The sequence below is a fragment of the Sus scrofa genome, chromosome 4, assembly GCF_000003025.6.
Source record: "Sus scrofa isolate TJ Tabasco breed Duroc chromosome 4, Sscrofa11.1, whole genome shotgun sequence".
In the NCBI taxonomy this organism is placed as follows: domain Eukaryota; kingdom Metazoa; phylum Chordata; class Mammalia; order Artiodactyla; family Suidae; genus Sus; species Sus scrofa.
Genome location: NC_010446.5, coordinates 104,169,113 through 104,189,301, shown reverse-complemented (window position 1 = coordinate 104,189,301; position 20,189 = coordinate 104,169,113). Strand labels below are relative to the sequence as shown.

The 20,189-nt window shown below is 47.2% G+C and overlaps 2 protein-coding genes across 2 annotated transcripts in view; one reads left to right on the top strand and one right to left on the bottom strand.

Moving 5' to 3' along the window:
* CD58 (CD58 molecule) overlaps positions 1–18,475 on the bottom strand; it is a 54,203-nt gene extending 35,728 nt beyond the window's left edge. Inside the window, 1 exon segment of the mRNA NM_213795.1 lies at positions 18,391–18,475. Within this exon segment, the coding sequence (NP_998960.1) occupies positions 18,391–18,460 (70 nt within the window). The 5' untranslated portion in view covers positions 18,461–18,475.
* LOC100511379 (zinc finger protein 296) lies at positions 7,416–9,108 on the top strand. The gene is given in 3 exon segments (XM_021089982.1): positions 7,416–8,086; positions 8,088–8,735; positions 8,738–9,108. Coding segments are annotated over 3 exon segments (1,425 nt in total). The 5' UTR covers positions 7,416–7,585; the 3' UTR covers positions 9,014–9,108.

Here is a 20,189-nt window from a genome sequence, read left to right as displayed (position 1 = left end):
CCCATCCACATCCCATCGCTGTTCCTGATGAGATGCTCCCCTTTGTCTCCTGCTTCCTCTCCTGGTTTAGTGGGTTTCAGGGCACTGCCCCCGATAAGCCTGGACCCGCTCAGGATATCGGTCCCTGATCAACACTAACACCTGTCTGAGGCTGGAGGCAGTGCCATTTGCTCACTGATGCCATTTCTCAGAGACATGCTAATCACTCTTTGGGGATTTGGAGGAAAGGTTTCTCTGGAGGTTTTTTTTTTTCCTTAGAAACAAACAATGTGATTTAAAAATACTTCCTTCGTTCTCTCAGATATCTTCAAGGTTCCACATGGCTGCAGAATTTAGCAGTTAAGGCAAAAAGTCATTTGATGAAAAGAAAAAAAAATCCCCTGAAAGTTTCAGTACCCGAACACATAAATCTTGGTATTTCCCCCACGTAAATGACATCATAACGACAATTCGGTTAAAGATTCATTCAAGCCAGGAGATAGGAGGGCCCTGGGCATTTTTGTACCCAAGTGAGCAGCTGGGTTTCTCCTGCAGCAGAGGCTTGTGACCGCGACTGTGTTCCTTTCATGTCATCATCACAGCACACTTTCAGTTGACACCCACTTGGGGTACCAAGAGTGGTGGCAGCCTGGGAAACGACGTCTCTGGAGACCCAAACACACACGCTCCCCGCACAGAGAGCAGCCACTCTCCTCGGATGCCTAGGCCAGTGCTGATGTTGAAGACACTTCCCTATTAAGTCTACACACATTCTGCTTATCACGAGGCCCCATGTCCCAGTTTGGTGCAGGAGATATGCTCAGCGGGTACAGAGATAATCCCAAGAAGTGCATAGTGGTTTTGCTCAAGGGAGTTTAGCGCAGCTTGTTTCTGTCACCTAGTCCTTAATAAATCCCATACAAATGAGCCCTAGGCCGGCTCAGCCTCAATAATAATATTTAGCAACAGCAACAGTACATTCATCAAAAGCTCACTATGTGCCAGGCAGTCATTTCAAGAGATGGATGGATGGATAAATGGAAGGATGGACGGATGGATGCATTTAATTAACTCAATTCTGTGGGTAAGTCTTATTCAGATAGATAGATAGGTAGATAGATAAATAGATAGATAGATAGATAGATAGATAGATAGATAGATAGATAGATAGATAGATAGATAGATGGATAGGCTCATTTAACCCTCAACTCAACTCTGTGAGGTTGGTCTTATTATTTATTTATCCCCTCACCAAACAGTTTTTGAGTTCCTCCCATGTCCCAGGAACTATACTAAGCAGTTAGGATATAGCACTAAACCAACCAGACAAAACCCTGTTCTCTTGGAGTTTATGTTATGGGTGGTGGTGGGGGGGTGACATCATAAATGGAAAAGAAAAACATCTTATGTGTTGGGTGGTATTAAGTGCTATTGAGAAGAATGACAGAGAGTTGGAGGGGGGGTGAGCAGTAATGAGGAGGGGGCGCTGTTCTCTGTGAGATGGTCACAGCTGGCATGTGAGCAGGGCCCAGAAGAAGTGCCGGAGCGAGCTCGAGCCTACAGGGAGGAACATCCAAGGAGTGAGAACCACTAGGTTACGTGTGAGGCAATCGGGGCTCAGAGAGGTTCAGAAGCTGACTGAGGTCTAGGACGGAGCTGGTGCCCAGCCGCAGGGCCTGCCCTGGTGGCTACCATGAGATGCTTGGACTTTCCTTGTCAATTCCACCCGCATCCAGTACCCGCCAGGGACTGGTTTTCACGACTGCTAAAGGCAGAAATCTCCGGCTCTCAGCTACGCCACCACTGCTTCTCTGTCTGCATCTATTGCAGACGGACACTGCAGCCCCCGACTCCCAACAGACAATAAGTCCCCAGGTCCCCAGTTCCAGGAACCCCCCCAAGGACCTGCCTCCCATATGCTCTCAGTGGTCAAGGTATTCCTTGTCTCCTGGATGAGCTCATTCAGGATTAAGACGTTAGTTCTTTAAATCGACTTCCTTTCGAGTGGTCCTATCTCCGGGCATGCTAAAATACTCCACTTTTTATTCCTTACTCTTGCACCGAAAAGTCTGTCTTTCCCAGGATGTTTCCCTCCCAATCTGTCCAGTACAATTCAGTAGCCACTAGGACACATGGCTCGTGAGCCCAGCGTGCATGGTTAGTCCAAACTGTGATATGTTGTAAGGATAAGGCACACACCAGACTTTGAAGGTTAAGTATGAAAGGAGGGATGTAAAATCTCTCATTAATATGTTTGGTTTGGTTTGGTTTACTTTTTTTAACCACTGCACCCGTGGCATACGAAAGTTCCCTGACCAGGGTTTGAATCCAAGCCTCAGCTGCAATCTACACCACTGCTACGGCAATGCCAGATCCTTTACGCCACTGCACCAGGCCAGGGATCGAACCTGTGCCTCAGCAGTGACCGGAGCCACTGCAGTCAGATTCTGAACCCACTGCACCACAGTGGGAACACCTTGTTAATATTTTTTATATCAACTACATGTTGAAATGAAAAGAATGCGGGCATATTAAGTTAAACGAAATACATTATTCGAGTTAATTTTACCTGTTTCTCACTCTATTCCTAGGTAACAGCACTATTCCAGTCTGTTCTTTCAAGATATCCACATCATTTCTTGCTCAAAAGCCACATTTGCCTTTGATGGTTCTTATCTTAGATAAGATATAATCAAGACCTACAGTATATTTTGGAGAATAAGGTTATCTTCCTAGAGCTATTTAAGACAGCATGAGTCTTTTTTTTAATTTTTATGTATTTATTTATTTTTGCTTTTTAGGGCCACATGAGCAGCATATGGAAGTTCCCAGGCTAGGGGTGGAATCAGAGCTGCAGCTGCAGGCCTACACCACAGCCACAGCCACAGCAATGGGGGAGCCGAGCCAAGTCTCTGACCTACACCACAGCTCATGGCAACACTGGATCCCTGACCCACTGAGCCAGGCTTGGGATCAAACCCGCATCCTCACGGACATTAGTTGGACTTGTTTCTGCTGCACCACAACAGGAACTCCACAATGAGTCTTCTGAAATCTATTCTTCCAAGTCTGATTAAAAGCATTTCAATATGCTATTATTGATCATTTCATTAAAAAATTCTTTATAATCTCTATTATTTTCCAGTTATTCAGTTCATAGTTGAGAAACCCTTTTACCACTAACTTATGACGACAGAGCCTAATTAGTCTCTTATTAATCTGAACTTACTATTAACTGAATGTGTATATTAGACTTCATTTTTTCCCCCAGTTTCTAACTGCTACACGGGCAGAACATTCAGAAACTAAAGACCAGAAAATGAAAATTCAAACACTGATCTCAACAGATATTTGGGGGGATATTATGAAACAGGAAGGTCACTACAAACCAAAATGGGTTCATTTGCTTCCTTGAGAGGAAGACTTGCTAAAGAGAACAGATCCAAGTCACAAACGACAGTCCTCTGAACCGAGGGGGCAGAGAGCCGACTTGCACCGCAACAGGAACTTCCAGTGATTCTGGGCAAGAGGTCCCCTCCCTTCCACTAGCTTCATTGTGAACCGCAGAGTCCCTGGGCTAAGAGGTCATCAGCACAGGCTCGAGCAGCCTCTGAGAAGAAGGCTGCCCGGCACAGGGAAAGCCACTGAAAACAAGAAAAGCAAGAGGCCCAAGGAGCGAACTCCGTGCCCCCAAAGTAGCTGAAGGACATTTTCCTTTGAGTCAGGTGGACGGGCCCTGAGAGCGTTTTCCAAAGAGGAACTCCTAAAACGTTTTCCAGCACTTTCTGGGGATGGTATCACTATTTTAGTCACACTTCGTATTCAGATTTGTCAGAGCACTTGGGAAGGGCTATAGCCCGGTTTCCCCTTCAATCCTGAGAGGGAAGCTTTTATCTGTGACAGCAGAATCTAAGACACTGTGCCCTCAAGTAAGAACTTCAAAAAGCCTTCTGTGTACTCGAGAGAAAACATGAGAAGAAATCAAGAGACAGAAAACTCATGCAAATAAGGGCTGGTGTATGCAGGCAAACGTTCTGATTTTAAACAGAGAAAGCAATACTTATCCTCAAAGCCTATGTTAATTAAGAAATATTAGTATGAGCCATTCTGGGACCCAGTCCCACCCTCTAGAAGGCCAGCAGCTTCCACTCTAAGTGGGGCCTGGCAGCCTATGGACCAGGGGCCAGCCCTGCCTACCGCCACCCGCAATAGTTGGTGCTGCCACAACAGAAGAGTGCATGCAGGCCACATAGGGGGCATACAGCTCTGGTGAGCAGAGGGGAAGGGGAGTGTCTGGTTGGGCCCCAAAGACCATCTCCTACATAAGGCCACTTCTGTAGGAGACCAAGAAATGCAAACAACCCACCTGCTACATAGAAATCAACATAAAGAATCAGGCAAAATGAGGAGACAGAGGAATATGTAACAAACAAGGAACAAGACAAACCCCCCAAAGAATAACTGAGTGAGTGGAGATAAGCAATCTACCTGATAAAGGCTCCAAGGTAATGGAGTCCCTGTCATGGCTCAGCAGAAACGAATCCGACTAGGAACCATGAGGTTGTGGGTTTGATCCCTGGCCACGCTCAGCATGTTAAGGATCCGGCATTGCTGTGCCTGTGGTGTAAGTTGCAGACACAGCTCGGATCCTGCATTGCTGTGCCTGTGGTGTAGGTTGGCAGCTGTAGCTCCAATTCGACCCCTAGCCTGAGAACTTCCATGTGCCGTGAGTGTGGCCCTAAAAAACAAAAAGCAAAAAAAAAAAAAAAAAAAAAAAAGACTCCAAGGTAATGATCAACAATGCTCAATGAACTCAAGAGAAGAGTGGAGGAACACAATGAGAAGTTCAAGAGAGTCAGAAAATATAAAGAGGACCTGGAGTTCCCGCTGTGGCTCAGTGGTTAATGAATCTGACTAGCATCCATGAGGATGCAGGTTCAATCCCTGGCCTTGCTCAGTGGGTTAAGAATCTGCTGTTGCTGTGAGCTGTGGTGTAGGTTGCAGAAGCAGCTCCGATCTGGCGTTGCTATGGCTGTGGCTGTGATGTAGGCCAGCAGCTACAGCTCTGATTAGACCCCTAGCCTGGGAACCTCCATATGCCACAGGTGTGGCCCTAAAAAGCAAACAAAACAAAAACAAAAACAAACAAACAAAAAAAGAAAATATAAAGAGGACCCAAACAGAGCTGAAGAACACAGTAACTGAAATTTTAAAAATACACTAGAGAGAAAGAAGTCGGTTAGATGACACAGAGGAACAGAGGAACAAATCAGTGAACTTGAAGACAGAGTACTGGTTCACCCATGCTGAACAGAAAAAAAAAAAAAAAAACTTTAAAAAGTCAGGATAGTTTAAGAGATCTCTGAGACAACATCAAGTACACTAAAGTTCACATTACCGGGGTCCCAGAAGGAGAAGAGAGGAAAAGGGCAGAGAATTTATTTGAAGCGATAACAGCCAAAACCTTCCCTAACCTGGGAAAGGAAACAGACATCCAAATTGAGGAAGCACACAAAGTCCCAAACAAGATGAACCCAAAGATATTACACCAAGATACATGGCAATTAACATGGGAAAAATTAAAGATAGAGAGTGAATCTTAAAAGCAGCAAGGGGAGAGTTCCCATTGTGGCTCAGCAGTAGCAAATCTGACTAGTATCCATGAGGACATGGGTTCAATCCCTGGAGCCAGTCAGTGGGTTAAGGATCCAGCGCTGCCATGAGCTATGGTGTAGGTCACAGACGTGGCTTGGATCTGGCACTGCTGTGGCTGTGGTGTAGGCCAGCAGCTGCAGCTCTGATTCAACCCCTAGCCTGAGAATTTCCACATGCCGCAGAAGCAGCTGTAAAAAGAAAAAGAAAGAAAGAAAGAAAATATCACAACTAGAAATATGAAATTACAAAAGGAAAAATTTCACTGGTAAAGACAAACATACAATAAGGGAGCAGATCAACCACTTATAAAGCTATAGGTAGGCTAAAAGACAAAAGTGATAAAATTATCAGTATCCATAACAAATAGTTAAAGGATACACAAAACAAAAAGATGTAAAATGTGACATCAAAACATTAAATGGGGGGGGCGGAAAGCAAAAATGCAGAGTTGTTATAATATGTTCAAACTTAAGAGATCATCAACTTAAAATAATCTCATAAAATAGACTCACTCTATAGTTATGTATGAACTCATGGGAACCACAAATGAAAAAACCTGTAACATAAACACACACAAAAAGAGAAAAGAATCCAAATATAACACTAAAGATAGTCATCAAATCACAAGAAAAAAGAACAAAAAAAGAAAGGAACAAAAAAGAATCATGGAGTTCCCATCATGGCACAGCGGAAGCAAATCTGACTAGGAACCATGAGGTTGTGGGTTCGATCCCTGGCCTCGATCAGTGGGTTAGGGATCCAGTGTTGCTGTGAGCTGTGGTGTAGGCCAGCAACTACGGCTCCAATTGGACCCCTAGCCTCCATATGCCCCAGGTGTGGCCCTAAAAAGACAAAAAAAGAGAAAAGAATCATAAAACAACAACAACAAAAACAATTAGCACATACTTATCAATAATTATTTTATTTTATTTATCTTTTTTATTTTTGTGTTTTTGCCTCTTCTAGGGCTGCTCCCGTGGCATACAAAGGTTCCCAGGCTAGGGTCTAATCAGAGCTGTAGCCATCGGCCTACGCCAGAGCTACAGCAACGCCAGATCCAAGTCGCATCTGCAACCTGCAGCACAGCTCACTGCAACGCCGGATCCTTAACCCACTGAGCCAGACCAGGGATAGAATCCACAACCTCATGGTTCCTAGTCAGATTCGTTAACCACTGAGCCATGACGGGAACTCCTCAATAATTATTTTAAATGTAAATGGAATAAATGCTCCAACCAAAAGACATAGAGTGGCCGAATGGATTGAAAAAAACAAGATCTGTATATATGCTGCCTGCAAGAGACCCACTTCAGATCTAAAGACACAAACAGACTAAAAGTGAGTGGATGGGAAGAGGCATTCATGCAAATAGAAACAAAAAGAAAGCCGGGGTGGCAATACTTATATCAGACAAAATAGTCTTTAAAACAAATACTGTAACAAGAGACAAAGAAGGACATTACAAAATGATAAAGGGGTCAATCTCAGAAGACATAACAACTGCAAATATATGTGCACCCAACATTGGAGCACCTAAATACATAAAGCATATATTAACAAATAGAAAGGGAGAAATTGACAGTAACACAATAATAATACAGTCCTTCAATTAGCACCCCCACTTACATCAATGGACAGATCACCCAGAGAGAAAATCAGTAAGGAAAAATTGGCCTGAAATGACACAGTAGATCAGATGGCTTTAATAGGTATCCCGTTCCATCCAAAAGCAGTGTAAGACACATCCTTTTCAAGTACACATGGAACACTGTCCAGGATAGATAAGAAGTTAGGCCACAAAATAAATCTCAGTAATGTTCAGAAGACTGAAATCATATCAAGCATCTTTTTCGACCACAATAGTATGAGGCGACTCACTCACCTGGACGCCTCGGTCTGAGCGCCCACGGCCTGTGCGTCCTCCGCCCGCCAGTCCGCCTGCCCGTGACCCATGTCCCGCCGCAAGGCCGGCTGCACGCCCCGCCGAATAGACCTCGCGCCCGCCGCCAACCCAGAAGACGAGACGGAGATGCCAGACCTCGTCATCTGCGTGAAGCCCGAGCCGGACGCGCGGCCCCTACAGGCCCCGGGGCTGGGGCCCTTCAACCCGAAGGAAGTGCCCGCGCCGGGGCTGTCGGAGGGCGAACCCCGCCACCCCCACGGCCCCGTGCCCGCCGCCGGCCTCATCCACGCTCTCGGCCTGCGCAGCCAGTGCGCGGCGTGGACGCCGCTGACCCCGAACCATCAGGACCGCCAGCCGTGGACCGACAAACACCCAGATCTGTTGACCTGTGGCCGCTGCACGCAGACCTTCCCGTTGGAGGCCATCACTGCTTTCATGGACCACAAGAAGCTGGGCTGTCGGCTCTTCAGAGGCCCCAGCCCCAGCCAGGGCTCAGAACGGGATGACCTGAAGGCTCTGAGCTGCCTCCGCTGCGGCCGGCAGTTCACGGGGGGCCTGGAAGCTGCTGCGCCACGTCCAGTGGAACCATGGACTGTCCACCTACCAGACGGAACCCGAGCTCCCGGAGGCCCCGCTCCTGGGCCTGGCCGAGGTGGCCGCAGCCGTGTCGGCCGTGGCAGGGCCGGAAGCCGAGGCCAAGGGCCCCCGGGTGGGGCACCCCCGGCGGAGCCCCACCTGCCCCGTGTGCGCCAAGACCCTCAGCTCCTTCAGCAACCTCAAAGTGCACATGCGCTCGCACACGGGCGAGCGGCCCTAGGCCTGCGACCAGTGTCCCTACGCCTGCGCCCAGAGCAGCAAGCTCAACCGCCACAAGAAGACCCATCGGCAGCTGCAGCCCCAGAGCCCCTGCTCGGCCGGGTCCAGCCAGGAGCCGGCCTCCGCCGCCCCTCCGGAGCCGGCCGCCCATGCCGCCGCCCCAGCCAGTGCCCTCCCGTGCAGCGGCGGCGAGGGGGCCGGGGCCGCCGCCACGGCGGGTGTCCAGGAACCCGGGGCCCCCGGCGGCGGGGCTCAGGCGGGCCCCGGCGGGGATGGCTGGGCAGTGGCCACCAAGGAGCAGAGGACTGACCCCGCCAAGACCCAGAAGACGTCACCCAAGAAGGCGCCGAAGGCAGTGGGCAAGAGCCGAGGCCCCGGGCCCGGGGCAGCTGCGAGTTCTGCGGCAAGCACTTCACCAACAGCAGCAGCAACCTGACAGTGCACCGGCGCTCGCACACAGGCGAGCGGCCCTACGCCTGTGAGCTCTGCTCCTACGCCTGCGCCCAGAGCAGCAAGCTCAACCGCCACCGCCGCATGCACGGCCTCGGGCCCGGCGGCCCCCGCTTCGAGTGCCCCCACTGCTGCGTGCCCTTCGGCCTGCGGGCCACGCTGGACAAGCACCTGCGACAGAAGCACCCCGAGGTGGGCGGGGACGCCTGAGCAGCAGGGCTGCCCCCCGCCCCCGCGCTGTCCCTGGTGCCACTGTTAACCACGTCTGTGACCTCCTTGTCCTTCCCCTGCGAGTAAATCCTCCCCCAGCTCCACAAAAAAAAAAAAAAAAAAAAAAAAAACAATAGTATGAGGCTGGAAATCAACACAGGCAGTTAAGCTTCTGTACATCAATCTTACTAATATGTTTTTTTTGGATCTGCTTCCTCAGGCAAGGGAAACAAAAGCGAACCTAAACAAAGAAGACTAAACGAAAAAGCTTTTACACGAGGAGGGAAACTTTCAACAAAATGAAACAGCAGGCTACCAAATGAGAAAAGAGATATATCTGATGCGGGGTTAATATCCAAAATATACAAAGACCTCATACAACTCAATAGCAAAAACAAAACCATCTGATTAGAAAGTAGGCAGAGGATCTGAACAGACATTTTTCGAAGAAGACATACCGATGGCCAAGCGGCACATGAAAAGATGCTCAACCCCACTAATCATCAGGGAAATACACATCATACCCACAATGAGATACCACCTCACGTTTGTCAGAATGGCCATAATCAAGAAGACAACAAATAACAAGTGTTGGCAAAGACATGGAGAAAAGGGAACACTTGGGCGCTGTTGGTCAGACTGTAAATTGGGGCAGCCACTATACACAACGGTATGGCAGTTCCTCAAAAAATTAATAGAAACTGCCATATGATTCATCAATCTCACTTCTGCGTATTTACCCCAATAAAACAAAAAACTAATTGGAAAAAAAATATGTATACCAATATTCATTGCAGCATTATTTTAAATAGCCAAGATATGGATGCAACCTCTGCATGCAGTGGGAGATCAGTGAATAAAGAAGATGTGGTATTTGCCTACAATGGAGGATTACTCAGCCATAAAAATGAAATCTTGCCTTTTACAACAACATGGATAGGTGTAGAGGGTATTATGCTGAGTGAAATTAGTGAGACAGAGAAGTAAATAGCATGTGATTTTACTTATATGTGGAATCTAAAAAACAAAACAAACAGAAAACAGATTCATAGGTACAGAGAATAAAATGGGAGTTGCCAGAGGGAAGGTGGGTAGCAGGATAATGTGTGAAAGAAAAAGGTAAGGGAGAGTTAAAGGTAGCAATTTCAAATTATAAAGTAAATAATTCTTGGCAATGTAATGTACAGCACAGGGAATACAGTCGATAATATTGCAGTAACTTTCTGCAGTGATCTATGGTAATTAGACGTGTGATCATTCTGTAATGCATAAAAATATTGAATCACTATGTGGTACACTTGAAACTAACATAATATTGTAAGTCAATTTTAAAAGGGAACAAGAAATGTGTACAACTCAATTAAAAAAGCATTAGAGTGATAAAGGCGACAATAAAATTCCTATATCGAGTTCTTTAAAAGTAGTTGCCTCTTTCAAAAGAGATCTGTCAAAATTTAACAAGAACAGCAACAAATGCAAAAATGTGAAATTTTTTAGATCCTGGTATTTAAAAAGAGATAGTCTTGTGACAATGGGGGTAACTTGAGTAAGGGTAGAAGTCAGGTGATATGAGATTGCCGATCATTTTTGTAAATATTATCATGTTATTGGGATTATGCCAAAGCATTTACGAGTGGATTGTGGGTATATAAAGGGAGTATGGCAAAATGTTTATAAATGGATACATAAATAAACCCCCATTCTGAATTCTATGGCCCAAAGAAGGCTCTCCCACCCTCTTATGGCATAGCACGGTACTGAATACACTCCTATGTGTGTGGTCATGGTCCCGTCGTAGAATTTCATATGCTTTAGCAAAATCACATGTATACACACATGCTATATACAAGAGATCACCTACAGCTGTTACTCATTTCATCGTGGGTTGGGTTGGGATGCATGGACTTTGGGTCCAATGGACCTGGGTACCCGCGTGCTCTGGGTCAACCTGGACAAAGTCCTCAATCTACCAAAGCTTTGTCTTCTCTTTAACAGTCTCTATAAAACTATAAATGAAAACAAAAATCTCAATCTCTAAGCACAGCACTTGGCACAAAGCATGTGCTTAATTCATAGCAACTATTATGTACAGTCCATTGTAACACTCGATCTAGTTGTTTCTGATTTTTTTTTTTTTTTTTTTAGGCCGCACCCATGGCGTGTGGGAGTTTCCGGGCCAGGGATCGAACCCTTGCCACGGCAGTGATCCGAGCCACAGCAGTGACAATGTCGGATCCTTAATGTGCTGAGCCACCAAGATTCTCTGAATCTTGATTCAGACAGAACATATCACTAAGTCTCACATAATAATGCGAGGTAACATAATAATTTTAAATGGAGTAATGCTTGACAAATACTTTATTATCTAATGTCCCGATTTCACCATCTGTATTGTTAAACAATAGGAAAACAATTGCAAACAATGAAAGAAACTTTTTCTGAAGTAGGGTGTGACTTGGTTCCTGTGTATATGAGGATCTAAAATCTATGGGGAGGGAGACAACCTGCAAGATAAAGGATCCATGGAGAGCCTGTCGTGGCTCAGCGGAAACAAATCTGACTAGTAAGGCAGGTTTGGTCCCTGGCCCAGCTCAGTCAGTTAAGGATCCAGTGTGAGCTGGGGTGTAGGTCCTAGGTGCTGCTTGGGAACTGGCCTTGCTGCTGTGGCTGTGAGGGAGGCCAGCAGCTACAGCTCTGATTCAAGCCCTGGCCTGGGAACCTCCATATGCCTAGGGTGTGGCCCTAAAGAGCCAAAAAAAAAAAAATAAGAATCCATAAAAGGCCAACAGGGAGTTCCCACTGTGGCTCAGCAGAAAAGAACCCAGCTAGTATCCACGAGGATGCAGATTTGATCCCTGACCTCGCTCAGTGGGTTAAGGATCCGGCGTTGCTGTGAGCTGTGGTGTAGGTTGCAGACGTGGCCTGGATCTGGCAGCATTGCTATGGCTGTGGTGTAGGCCTCAGCTGTGGCTCCGATTCAGCCCCTAGCCTGGGAACTTCCGTATGCCACAGGAGCGGCCCTAAAAAAAAGAAAAAATAATAAAAAAAATTTTTAAAAGGCCAACAGTAGCGGGATGGGGTAGGCTGTGCTAATAAGAATGACCTGGTCCAGCAGTTCCTATTTTTGAGTTTGGTACTTGCCCAGCACTATCCAGGGCCTGTCCACATGTCACCGCACTGAGGCAAACCCAGTGTCAAATCCTGACCTTCTAAATACACCTTGCTATCTATCTCCCATTCCCCACCCCCCCACCCCCTCCACCCCCGTCCCTGTCAGTTCCTACTAATCCCACCAGTCACTGTTCCTGAAGCCTCCTGGTCGCCCTGCTTCTCCTTTTTCACCAGCAGAGACTAGTCTTCACCCAACAGCTAGACTAATTCATTTAAATACACAAGTCATCGTGCTCTCACTCCTGACACTCTCTGACACTTCCTATTTCGCTAGTAGTTAAAAAAAAAAAAAAAAAAAAAAAAAAAAGTTAGTCTTTAGAGAAAGGGCCCACAAAACTTTATCTCTAGGATTCCTCTCTGACTATTTTTACAACTTCATTTCCTATTCACCCTCCAGCGTGGTGGTCTCTGCAAAATTCCTGAAATGCTTGACGCCTGTCTAGGGTTTTTGGCTGCCATCCTCTCCTCCGCCCTCCCCCCCCCCGCCCCCCAGTCACCTGGGCTGCTCCATCACTACCTAACTCCACTGTCACCCTTTTAAAAAGACCCTCCCCTGACCACACGACATCAAACAGTGACCACCAGAGAGTGGCTGAATGAAATATCACATCTCCATCCCAGAGTACTATGCAGTTGTTTAAAAAAAAAAAAAAAAATGAGGATAATCTCATTGAACTGCTATGGAATGATTTTCCAAACATGGTTAACTGACAAATACAAGGTACAAAAGAATACAGTGTATGTTACCTGTTGTTCAAGAAAGGGAGTTAGAAAAAAACATATATATCTGTTTCTATCTGCCAAAAAACAGGAAAGATAAAACAGAAACAAATTACATGTTTTGGGGGAGCCAGCACACAGGAGGGAATAGTTTCTGAATGTATCTCTCTTTTTTTTTTTTTTGGCCACACTCATGGCATATAACAGTTCCCAGGTCAGGGATGGAACCCAAGCCACAGTAGCCACCAGAGCCACTGCAGAAATAATGCTGGATCCTTATCCTGCTGCACCACAAGGAAACTGCCTGAGCATAACATTTTACAGTCTCCCTCAGTATCCACAGGGAACTCGTTCCAGGACCCCAGTGGATACGAAAATCTGATGACGTTCAAGTCCCTTATATACAATAGTTCAGTATTTGCATATAACCTGTGCACATCCTATCATATACTTTAAATGATCTCTAGATTACTTATAATACCTAATACAATGTAAATGCTATTTAAGTAGTTGTCAGAATGTGGCAAGTTCAAGTTTTGCTTTTTGGGACTTTCTGAAAATTTTTTTTCTGAAATTTTGGATTTATAGTTGATTGCATCTGTAGATGCAGAACCCACAAATATGAAGGGCCAGCTGTACGTGGTTTTGATTTGAATCATGTTAATAGTTTATACATTCAAAAATCAAACCTAAGGAGGAAAACCCCTCAAGTTGAATAGAAACTGACAAACATTACTGCAATTATGTATGAACTTGATAACATAACCACACGGAAGAAAAGAAAAAGAATTAATCCAAACAACTTTAAAATACAGTATTTGGGGAGTTCCCTGGTGGTCTAGTAGTTAGGATTTTGTGCTTTCATGGCCGCAACCTGGGTGCAAGCCCTTGTCTGGGAACCGGGCTCCAACATCAAGCTGCTGCACACCATGGTTAAAACAATAAAATAAAAATACAGTGTTCTCTACACATTTAGTGGGATATATGGAAGAAAAGGAACTGCTAAGAAATCTTGAATGTATTTGGTAAAGGCTGTGCCTGGGAGTAGTATTGGCATAGCAATGACGCAACTAGTTTGTGTTTAATGTAGATTAGGAAAATACACTACTACTAAGAATAGGATTCTCGAGGTGGGGAAGGGAGATACTAATGGGAAATGGAGGAAAGAATGATGAGCTGAATTGTCGGATTAGCCTTTGTGGTAACAAGATAAATGCATGACTTTGTGGAAACTCTTTCCTAGCTCTGAAAACCGACAGGGCCTAGAAGCTATGATTCCAGGAGCTTTGAGCCACCTAGCACCCAGATCTTAATTTCTAAATACCATACCCCACCAAAAGGAAAAAGGAATTTAACGATTCCATGGCTGAGGCAGGAAAGGTACAAAATGAGTCTAGAACATCTTTCTATGCCGGCAAGTTAAGGAAGTGCTCAAAATTGATGGACCCACAGCCAAAGAACCCTTTGAAGCTCAGAGGGGTTTCCACCTGTCAAATTCGGAATCACTGAGCATCAAAATGGATAATGACAGGAACACCATCTTCAAAAATACCCATGAGTCCATAGTAATACTAAAAAAAAAAAAAAAAAATGTAAAAAGCAGGGGCAAAGCTCTTTGTCGCTGAAGACTATCAATAAAGTATAAAGAAAAAAATAGGGATAGAAAACAGCCATCTACAAACATTTCAGTGCATTTTTGTGATAAGGGACCCAGGGAAGACTCACCCCTGGGTGCTAAAATATTGGGTGAAGGATTGTTGGAGAACAGGATATTCACACGATCTCAATGTGTCACTTAAGGAATCACATCCTACAGACACATTTCATTTTACTGTGCTGTGCTTTGATTGTGCTTCACAGATATTGCGCTTTGCTTCTACAAATTGAAGTTTCCTGACGACTCTGCACTGTCCGATGGTGGTTTGCATTTTTCAGTGAGAAAGTATTTTAAAATTAAGGTATGTACTTTTTTTTCATGTAATGCTATGGCACACTTAATAGACTATAGTGCAGCAGACATGGAAATTTTCAGTGTCCTAGGAAATCAAAAAACTTGTCCGACTTGCTTTATGATAACATTCATTTTATTGTGGTCATTTGGAACGGAGCCACAAAATCTCCTGTCTTTACATGCCCGTGTTTTCTTCTCTACAGTGGAGAAATCTGGTGGATCTCACCAACCAACCAATCGACATTAACGTCTCTAATAACGAGACAAAGGAACTGCACTGCACCCTGATGAGATGCACGACCACGAGACGGTCCTGCCCAGGAAAGTTTACATCCAAATCTAAATACGCAATCCAAATCGAGGGACGTTTTCAGAAAATAACATATCCAGACCCTTCAGAAATGGCAATGGCATAAATATAAAGCTCTTAAAAAAGAAAACAGAAAAGAAAAAGTTGGCAATAGTTTAGATATTTTATTTATCTTTTGCCTTTTCTAGGGCCACACCCACAGCATACGGAGGTTCCCAGGCTAGGGGTCCAATCGGAGCTACAGCTGCTGGCCACAGCCATAGCAACAGCAACACGGGATCCAAGCCGTCTGTGTCTGTGAGCTACACCACAGTTCACAGCAATACCAGATCCTTAACCGACTGAACGAAGCCAACGGTTGAAACTGTGTCCTTACGGATGCTAGGTGGATTCGTTTCCACTGCGCCCCGACGGGAACTCCTAGTTTAGATATTTTAGATGAAACGTCATCAAGAGGCATGACTTCCAAATCTGGTGTGTGATCCAGGACTGGCTTCTGGGCCCTCTCTGAAAATAGTATTGTTATCAATGCTTTCTTTCCTGCCTGTGACAATAGCATCAGGGCTTACTGGAGTCACACTGCTCTTAGAAGACCTATGTTGAAATATTTAGGGGTAAGCTGTCATAAGAGCTGCAATTATCAAACAATTTAGCAAAAAAAAAAAAAAAAAAAGTTAACTGGGTAGGTGTGGGGGTGTGTATATAAAAAGAGAAGTAAACCAAATGTGATAAAATGTTACTAACTGATGATTCCAGGAGAAAAGTGTGTAACAATAGTTTCCGCAACTCTTCTAAGGATTTTCCAGAATTAAAAAAAAAAAAAAATTTAGAAACCATTAACCACCTCCATTTCCCTTGCCTCTGCACTACTCATCCCCTATTAGTAAAAGTTGACCATCGCCCAACAACTACATATTTGCTGGCTTATTTTCTTTCTGTCGCTCTTCCCAACTGTAACATAAGCTTCACGGTGCTGACGCATAGTTGACAGTATTTGCTGCATGACCTGTGTTCACACTCATTCTACGAACTAGGTATTATTATCTTTTTTTTTCCTGTGAGAGAGGTGCTTCAAAGGCAAAGACACCGAGGCACATAGACGTTGGGAAACTTGGAGAAGTTTTAAGCCTGAGAGGCGGGGCCAGGGTCTGAGGCCAGGCATCGCACCAGAGGCCTGATACTGCTTAATCACTGTTAGGCAGCTTTCCTAGGAAGTTGGGCTTGGCCCCCAAAGGGCTCACCATGTACACAGCTACAAGAGTGTTCCAGAGGGCAAGGCCTTCTTCAGAGAAGGTGATATTCACACTTGCTGAACGAAATAACCTCTGAATAAATAAATGAATCAGGTGGGAGAGACCACTATAAGCAGACTGTTCAGAAAATCTTCCTAGTGGAGGTGTGGCTTCATGGGTGAATCGGGTTTTCAGTGGAAGCGACAGCACAGGGACAGACAGTGGTAACCAAGGTGCCTTCTGGGACTAGAGCATCTGGGGATAGTACCCCCTCCATTCAGATTCTGTAACATATACATATATATACATGTGTATATATATGTATATGTATATATGTATCACATACATATATATGTATTTTTTACATATATACACACACACACATATATACGAATTTATTTTTTTAGATATATACACAGCTCTCCCTATTCCCCACAGCCCCCGGCATATGAAACCCTCACAGCTCTTTCGGGCTTGTAACGGTACCTGCCCTGGTCTCCTTGCCTCTCAACTACAATCCTTTCTCTTTACTGCTGCCAGATTATTCTTCCTAAGTGGATGGCTCTGATCCTGCCAGGCCCAGAAAGAGTTCTCCTTTACCTGCAGAAGACAACCCCAACTCCCACAGGGGACATTCAGGGCTCCCCTGTGGGGGCCTCCAGCTCTTGGGGGCACATCAAGTCTCCAGCGACACGATGACTCTACTGCCCAAGTTGCCCTGTACATTCTGCTCCCGCATCTTTCTTACTTGTGTCCTCCTCTTGGAATCTTTTCCCCACATCATGGCATGTCCCCTTACCACCTGTCCCCAGAGGCCGGGTTCAAGTACCCTCCCTTCCATGAAGTCTTTGCTCCGCAAAAGATATTTGGTTTCACAAAAGGTGCTACTGCCTTCCCTCTGCATGCCGACGGCACTTTATGTTTCCCGCTTTTACAACATTCAGTTCTGTGTCTTTCAGTGTGGGTACTTTTGCAGCATATCTCAGCCTCCCACCCCCCTCCCAGGCTGTCCTCCATAGCCAGTGCACCTCACAGGCACCCAATAAACGCTGAACGCAGAGTGGAAAGGGAAGGCTGATCCAGTGGACGTGCCGAGGGGGCCAGCAGTGGGGAATCCCAAGGAAAGAAGTACTAGGTAAGGGGGTTGTTACTATGCCCCGGAGGTTTGGCTATGACTTAACCAGGGGCCTGAGTGGGAAGAGACTGATGAGGTTGGGGAGGGAAAAAGTGGAGACCAAGATACCTAGTCCACGGGGCTGTCTTGACGGTTTAGCTGAAGACGTGCTAAAGGGATGAACGAGGTCCTGCACAGTTACTAGTTAGTCATTTTAGGTTCGGAAGGAAAGGGAGGGCCCAGGGGCACCTGCGGCTCTACCTGAGAATCCTCAATTGAGGCCCTCATCTTCTGGCTGCAGGCCAATTCTGAAACTCCGCCCCCGGCCGGGGCGCGGGGGGTTTGGCCTCGGCCGCAGCCGGCCCACCAAGCCTGGGAGGGCAGACTGCGCTTTCCGAAGCCCGGGGCGGCCCGCCCCGGACGAGCTCACAGGCTGCGGAAGCTCTGAAAGTCCGCTCAACTTCTGGGCGGCGGACCCGCGGGCGGGAAGTAACTTAGTCCTTGAGTCACACAGAATAAGGCCCCTCTTCCGAAAGAATACGGACTGGATGAGTGAGGACCGCGGTGAGGGTGGCGGGTTACGAAGCCTCCCTAGAGGAAGGCAAGCGCGCAGGGCAGGAGAGCAAGCCGGGGTCCCGTTTTGTTTTTCCCAAACAGGCTCCAGAGCCTGCGGTCCAAGTTTCTTGCTGACCACCCTAGGGAGACTTGTGGATGCCACCACCAGGTCCCGCGCGCCGGCTGCGTGCCCCCCGCCACCCGTGCCATCCCAACTTGCAGCCGCCTTGGGCCGCGCCCGTCCACCTGGCCCCGGAGCCCTAGGGCCACTGACACCGCGCGCCGCCTGGTCCCCGCGGGCTTCCCAGAAAGGCCTCCACTCACCCAACCAGAGCAGCAGGAAGATCACGTCGGGGGCCCGCACGGCCCACCTTAGGGCTCTCCCCGAGGCCATGGCGGTCCGGCCTTTCTCTGCGACAAGGACCCAGCTCCGCGTCGCCTCCGATGGCCGAAGAGGGCCGTCCCCACCCCCGTCCCCGCCCCGGTCCCCGCCCCGCCTCGCCTCGCCTGGCTCCGCCCCAGTTTGGGCGAGTCTTTCCTCCTTCCAGAGAACGCGGTCCGACCCCGGTCTTGCCTGCTGTTCCGCCTCCACCCGCTCGGCTCAGAGGAGCCCTCCCCCAAAAGTGGCTTGCGTTTTTACAACCAGGTTTATCCTCGTTCCTCCCGCACCTGTCCTTGGCGTTTTTGGAACGTGATAAGAGGCCCCCATAGCTGGGGGTGTCGGATGGCCGAGAGCTCCGCCCCACTCTCCTGGGGGTGACAGTAGAACTCCGGGCTGGAACAGGGAGGTTCCACAGCGCCGTATTTCCTCCGCGTCTCCAGCAGCCGCGGCAGCGCAGAGCTCGCTTTTCCTGCCAGCGTCTCTGCTAGGACGGCTCTGCACGAGACAGCCTCGCTGAACCACAAAGGCACGTCGGACACCTGCTGGAATGTGCGGTTACCTCGTGCGGCCTCTTCCCCCCTAAGCACCTGACTCCCCTCATTCAAGCGCAGCCGCCTTTCCTTAAGATTGACCCCCACCCCACACTCCCTCACGGTAGCTGCGATTTCCAGCCTTGGGTTTCTCCCTTCTATTTCCTCTTTGTTTTACTCTTCCTCCATGTCCACTTCAGACTCGCCCTCGAGCTGCTCACTCCCTCACTGTTTGGCCTTCCCAAATCCCTCTTCCCAGGCTGCATCGGACTCACCGTCTTATTGGCTAGACTCCTACCTTCAAATCCGTCTGATCCCAGACCCCCTGACTGTGCTCCCAGAACCAGCTCCTGGCATCAGCTTTCCTGTCAGCCCCCTTTCCTTCTGAGAGAAGCATCAGAATGACCCCTGCCCAGCTGTTGCTGTTCTGGAAACTCTTCCTCACCATGTGGGCAGGAAACTTCTCCCTGACCTGGACTCCTGACCTGGATGGACTCTGTTGTCAAATAAACACTAACCTGTTTGCCAGTAGTGAAATAGTGGAAACCTGCTTTAATCTTGCTGTCACTGCCATCATCCTCAAGTAGGGACCCCCAAACCACACAAGACACTCGAACTACACTCAAAGTCATGAATTAATTCTTAAATTAGCCAGGAAATGGTAAAAGCTATCTATCTGTGAAATTTCAGGGACCAACGTCTTGTACCATAAAGCCTGCTACCTTCAGACATTCCCTATCACCTGTAGATATTGGTGATACACAAGGCAGGGACAGTGTGTAGCACAAAATGTGAGAAGATCAAGTGTCTGCCCTGGGCTGCTAAGAACTCGGGCTAACTTGAATAGGTAAGGATGTGGTCAGACCTTTAGACACGAGGGAGCCCCTGAAAGTTTTTGAGCTGGAAGTTGATATAACAGCAAACATCTGTTGAAGACTTACTATGAGCCAGGCCCTGTGTTAAGTGCGTTACCTGCATTCATCTCATCGTATTGCTGTCCCTGCTTTTACAGATGAGGAAACTGAAGTTCAGAGAAGGTAAATGACTTGCACAAGAACACACAGCAAACACCAGTCTTAGCTTTCCTACAGAATGGGCAGCCACACTGCTTGGACTGGCCTGCAAAAGCCCCTCAAGAGCAGGGCCGAGGAAAGAACTGCCTAGTCCCCCTGGGACTGTTAGTATTCATCAGGTCATGGTCTCCAGGCATC